We start from the raw sequence: 6,453 nt of genomic DNA on the forward strand, positions 1-6,453 counted from the left end.
TTACCAGGTGCCGCAGAAACATTTTCCATAAAAGTTACCTTCTGTTTTTTCTCCAGTGATACGACGTTTAGAAGGAAGTCTGCAACTTCAGACGAAGCTGCTCTACCAGTGGATATATTGAAGAGAACGTCCTTGTGATTATTTGAAGGAAATGGATTTATTAACTTTTTCACAACCGAAATTATGCTTTCGAGACTATTTCAGTCTTTTAAGATTAAACTCTTTTGCAAAGCATATGAATATCATCACTGTTTGTAGTACGGCCTCTTGGAATACGTAAGATAATACTTTAGTTCGCATACTGTGACTAAGAGCCCATCGTTGTCTAGATGAAATTGAATTTGTGAAGTGGGTTATACCTGTTCAAGTGTTTGTTGCATTAGCATCGATGGTTTGTTCAAGGGTAAGATCCACCGGTGATCTAGCTAATTTATTTTTTATGCGCTTCACACCAAACGCTCCACGTTTGAATTCTTGAATAAGACTTGAAATTTCTATTTTTAAATCAGCCTAGCATAATTGGGTTGATTCAGTGCAAAAAATAAGTTTCACATTTCATCGATGCTAATTATGCACAAGTCATATATATGACATTTTACAAATTAACAGTTTGTACACTGTTGTTGTGTTTGTAGAACATTATATGAATCAAGCTATGGAAAAGGTGTTTTTGATCCCTAACTCCAAAATTTTAGGGTCTATTAGAAACCCTAAGTATGCAGATTTTATGTGCTCGACTAGACCAACGAATTGAGGTATATCTCGTCAAGAGAATATTTTCACTGCCAACCAGTGTAATTCATATAACATGATGATGCACTAAAATGCAATTTTCTGAAAAAGCGCTCGGGGAATTTTCGAGATAGTGTGACTTCGGAATAAAACATAGTTCGAGCATACAATATCCTTTGAACCGACTTGCCAAGGGTTTCTTCCAGGATAGGAGGTGGCAAGTCTGTACTTTTAGGGTCGGGGCGTTGCCAACTCTCATAATTTGAACATTTTATTTGAATACATTATGCAACATATTTTCGCCGAAAATTGACTTTTCATCGACGAATTACCACGATCCTGCCAAGAGAGCAGAGAATTTGGATATGTCGTCAACAAATGCTAAATCCAAGAATTTGCCATACTTATTCGTAAAGAAGATAATCTGATTAAGGCAAAGATCATTAATTCCATTCAAAAACGCAATATTGCGATCAACGGTGTTCCAAGAAATATGTGGGAGGTTTAAGTCGCCTAATACAATCAAGGAGTCTGTGGGCTTTATCATCGAATTGACTGTTTGTAACAGTGATATATGTTTCATATACACTAGATCAGAAGACGGTGGAATATAGCAAACGGCTAAGGAATTGAAGAATGCACAGCAAGGAACACACCACCGCCGCTTCTATTTAAGCGGTCATTTCTATAGATCTGGTACTCACTACAAAAAATTTCGGGATTAAAAACATTAGGTTTGAGCCATGTTTCGGTAAAAGCAATAATATTATAGTTACAGTGAATGGGTTTTCAAATATTAGTCGGTTAATTCAACAAAAATTGGCAAGGTATGTTCAAGGAGCTGTCTTCATTTCAGGTAGGAAAAGTATTTTATCCACTGGGGCTGCAGACACCTGAATCTTAAAAGGTTTATCAGCCTTTTATCGCTTCTTCGTTTACATTCTTTGGCGTACTTCCTATTGCTGGCTCCATATTTTTCACGCTAAAAATAAGTTTACGCACATGAACCAACAATACGATAATTAGTATTTTATTATTATTTACGTACTCTATTTGGTCAACGACAAATAAATCAACCGAAAATGTTTACATAAGAAATGTTCAAAATATGTCACATGAAAAAGTGCTTGTGTTTCTCTCGAGAGAGAGGATAAATGTTCTGAACCTCCTGGAATCTGTGAGTATCCCTGTTGTTATGCTCAAATTATCTTCTAAAGGTGCATCGGAACTTTATATCGCTTTTCGTTGTATTACCTTAGCAATACTTTTGCGCGTCGCAGGCTACTATTTAAATCCAATACGGGTTTCAAAGAAATGCCTGTTATTTCGTGAGCTTATTCTTAATCTTTTGAGTCCCTATTGCTATAAAGGTTTCAGTTTGTCTGTTTTCACCATCCCTTTGTGACCCGAAACCAAGACTAGCCGAATGGTGTTGCTAGCTGCTTGGCGATTCAGTTTCTTCACAGTCGTGGACTCGTGAGGATTTTATCTCGGTCGAAGATGTTGTTTTGAGTGCGATCGCTCTAGTGCTGCCTTTAACAGCGGCTTCCCTATTGAAACTGTTATAGGACTTTGATGACGATTTGTGAGTTGTGCCATCTATACGTTGTGCCAGCGCGCTGCCCTCAAGTGGCCCAACAAAACCAAGCTAATCCTGTTCACGTTAATTTTATTTGCCGATTCTTCGGTGGATTGAAAGAATAAAGAATATTGTGAACTCAACAACAGCATTCTCTCATTTAGATAGTTAGCCACGTTGCAAGTTTATCTCGGCGCGCAGACATATGGCGAATATAACTATCTAATAGATGTTCGGGAACCTTTCAAATGGCATGGTGCCCAGTCTCTGGGGAAACCTTTAACTCTCTCTCTCTGAAGAATCCTTTAACACTAGCTGTGTGTTCCACTACAATAAATAGTATAGAGTTTCTCAATATGTCAAACAAATTCTGAGTACATTCTGAAGGGTGACGAGACCTTGGCCGCGCATCCTCAGCACTGGCCAGAGATGCGTCTACACACGGTAATTTCTCTTGTAGCCTTGGATATGGCAACGTCAATATGTTTTCTTCACAGTAACTTAGAATCGAAGGTGACGCCGAGATAATTAACTGAGGCCACACTCTTCAAAGAATATAATTTTTTATTTGAATGCAAAAAAAACGGTACTTATTGATGTTCAACAAAATATTGGGGCATCTTATAATCCCAACTTTTAGAATCGCAAAAAATTCATTATCCCGACAAAACACAATCCAAACATAACAAAATCTCGATAGCGAAATACCGACAAGAAACACCGGATCGCGTTGTCGGTGTCAGGGCCGCCGAGAGAAAATTCGGGCCCGGGGCAAAAAAAAATCCAGGCCCCTAACTTAAAATGAACAAATTCTCATAATCAAAATTACCGTGTTTTACATATTTATATGCTGTCTTGCTGTTGGTGCTTCAATACAGAGCATGCCAAGTCTTGTAAGGCGTTCTTGACTTGAACACGATTAATGGAAGTTCATTATCCTTCCAAGAACACTGAAGGAGCGTTCAGCACTAGCTACCGTAACAGGTATCTTGCAAAAAATTCGTAGAGCAACACAAATGTTAGGAAAAATTGTAGCTAGATTTAGAGCACTGATAGCATTCAACAGTTCAAATGGTGACAGATTTTCGTTAAAATTTGCTGAGTAAATGTGCTTCAAGTGGATCATTTCATCTCCTAATTTTCGGAAAAGTCTGAATTGTATTTGCTGAGAAATTGTACAGCATTTTCTCGTATTGAAAACTTATCCATGTATCCAAATTGCCACAAAAAAGAAAAAGTGTTCTTCAAATTTTTCATGACAGCAAATCGTTCGGTAATACCTGCAATAACCGAATCAACTATCACCAAAAAGGTGTTGTTTTTGGAAACAGTCTCTTGATCGTCGTTGATTGTCTCGTTCTCTTACCATTCATAAAAATGTATTTTACTATTCCTTTTTCGAACGTCAGGAAACTTTGGTGAGATTCCCAATCAAGTGGCGTCTGTTTTGCATTTGCATAAAATATATTCCCTTTGATTTCTGATCAGATTTAAATCAGATATCAAACTTTCTAAGTTTATAACTTCGATATCGATCGTAGTATCCCTGGCTTGCAGAATAATATTTCTTTCATTAATAACTGTAAAATCTTGAGCCAAATGGAGGAAAACAAAATACTACTTCAAACTTGCTGACGTATTTAATAACGCCATTAACACCACCATATGTTTCCGCTGTCAAATTTAGCCCAAGTAACTCGTTTAGTGCCTGTTTCAATCCTTGGCTACGATTTGCAAAAGGCGTAGCTGCCTCAACTTATAATTTATTTATTTTCTGTAAGCAAAAAGCTTGGACAGCATTTTGAGATTTCCGGCCCCCTCCAAAGCCGGGGCCCTGGGTAAATGACAATAATATTGTCTTAACACTTTAGAAATTGTATGGTATAAAAGGGAACACAAATTTGGGTAGTTTCAGCAGTTTGTTAAGGTTCGACCTCTTGACAAAATGAAATTCTTCACTATACTTTTTCTATTAGCTTTGGTAGCACTCGTGGCAGATGGTAAGATTTTATTAAATTTGATGAGGATTTTTAATATTTTATTTTACAATTGTTTTCAGCCCAACCTGGGGGTGGGAAGCAGGGTGATAAAGGTGGCCAGTCAGGTGGCGGCGGAGTTAAAAGTGGTGGCAATTCGGGTGGTGGCAAGTCGGGTGGTGGCAAGTCGGGTGGTGGCGGAGGTAAAAGTGGTGGCAAGTCGGGTGGTGGCGGAGTTAAAAGTGGTGGCAAGTCGGGTAGTCGTGGATCTGGTGTACCTTATGTATTTTTTAATAATTGCAATTAAAAGTTTCCTACAGTTGATCTGTAACTAAAAATTCATTAGTTCTTGTTCTTTTAATAAAAAAAATGTGAATAATTAGTTTTCTGTATTAAGTTATAACTTGTGGCTTTTGCTTGAGGAATGTGCTTTTCAGTAGGCTCTATTAAAGTGGAAATTTATATCGGACACCAAGATCAGCTAAGTAAAAAATCTAAAACTTTTGAAGTGACGCATACCACCGGGTGCCCCAAATCACTACCTAGTGACCTGTATTCTGCATTAAACATTAGTTTCACTACTCACCGAGATGGGATTGGAAAAAACCTTGACGCATATGAGGAAGCCAGTCAGTTGTTTGCCTTTGCTTAACTTTGTTATTATTTTTTTGGCCGCTGTTTTAATTTAGTTTTACAATAGAGGGGTTTGGAATTTTCAATCCACAGCTTCACAGCAACTCTAACACAATTAATACCGTGAGGTGAGTCCTATTCAAAATAAATGTAAGGCGTGATAACCTACGAAGAGATTTTAGGCCGAGCTTCACTTCCAATTTGCGTCTTGCTCCTTTTAGTTTTTCCTACAAATTGACGGGACGGGACCTGCTTGTTTTATACCGACTCCGAACGGCATCTGCAAGGCAGATGAGTTTTCACTAAGAAGCTTTTCATGGCAGCCAAACACTGCCGAGGGGCGACCCTGCCTAAACAAATTTTCTTCTAATTGAAAAAACTTGTTACTAAAATTTTGATATTGCTTTGCTCGGGGCGGAACCTTAGGATCTTCGATGTGGTAGGCCTACCTAAATCCTATTACAAATATGAATATACCAGCCGATCCGGTTATAGTAGTCACAATTATTGTTCTATTATTATGATACTATCTGTATGTAATATGTAGTCCCAACACCTACGCAAATATCGTACAGTTCGCCCGTCTAAAGCTGTCATCAACAGAAAAAAAAAGCTTCCCAGCAAAAATGTATCTGCCTTAGCAGATGCCATTCGGAGTCGGTATAAAATATATATACGTCCGCCAATTTGTAGGACTAATGAAAAAGCAACACATCAAAAATGGGAAAATAAGCTCAATCTAATCTGCTTTTGATAGGTTCTTCAAATTTCGTCGAAAAGTCTTCTGATAACACTATGTCGATGGACTCAGTGGATTATATGGTATTTCTTAGACACCTCAAATCTCAAGTTCCTAGAGAGTAGACGTGAGCGTGGAAGTATACGTGCAGACGAGCCCCTCACTCGACTAAGTCATTACTTTATCGCTTCACGCCAAACTTTATCAAATCCCAAAGTGTTGTGTGTATGTACATATAAATAAACTTAAAGTAGATATAGCTTTTGATCGTCTCATTATAAAAATTCAAGAAATGGGTGAGCGTTACACCTCCAGAAGATCATGGGCAGATATTGAGCTCAAAGTACATATAAACACAAATGTGACCTAGAGTCATGTAAGGGACCTATTGTGGGAAAATACCGTTGTTCACTTTTTGAGTGATTCTTATAGAAAATTTAACGTTCTTTGCAATGGAACAAACCGCAGTTTTCTAATCGCATTTAAAGCCAAATCGGACCAAAAATAGGATTTTTTTGAAATATTTCGATTCATGAGCCACCTATCGGAGATTTTTTTCTTATTATTACATTGTCATCGGGTTCTGAACTATATTCCAAGTTTCAAGCTTGTAGCTTATCGGGAAGTTACTTAAATTTTAATTACAAAATTCGTTCACAACGGTCGGCCGCTACACAGAGTCAAGCTAAACAAAAATTTTAAACGCGTTTTTCTCGAAAACCTGTTTTCGCACAATAGGTCCCTTTCATGATTCCAGGTCACAAGTACTTATGAATTTCATATTTAAGAACATA

The 6,453-nt window shown here is 37.7% G+C and overlaps 1 protein-coding gene across 1 annotated transcript; it reads left to right on the forward strand.

Annotated features, from left to right (window-relative positions):
- The first annotated feature begins 4,201 nt into the window (after window positions 1-4,201).
- Window positions 4,202-4,690, forward strand: LOC137249019 (ctenidin-1-like). Its single transcript, XM_067780086.1, has 2 exons — window positions 4,202-4,311; window positions 4,371-4,690. Exons 1-2 carry the CDS (start codon window positions 4,257-4,259, stop codon window positions 4,592-4,594), a joined length of 279 nt encoding a protein of 92 aa, XP_067636187.1. The 5' UTR covers window positions 4,202-4,256; the 3' UTR covers window positions 4,595-4,690.
- Window positions 4,691-6,453: the final 1,763 nt, after the last annotated feature.

Source organism: Eurosta solidaginis, chromosome 4 (genome assembly GCF_040869045.1).
Source record: "Eurosta solidaginis isolate ZX-2024a chromosome 4, ASM4086904v1, whole genome shotgun sequence".
Classification (NCBI taxonomy): Eukaryota; Metazoa; Arthropoda; class Insecta; order Diptera; family Tephritidae; genus Eurosta; species Eurosta solidaginis.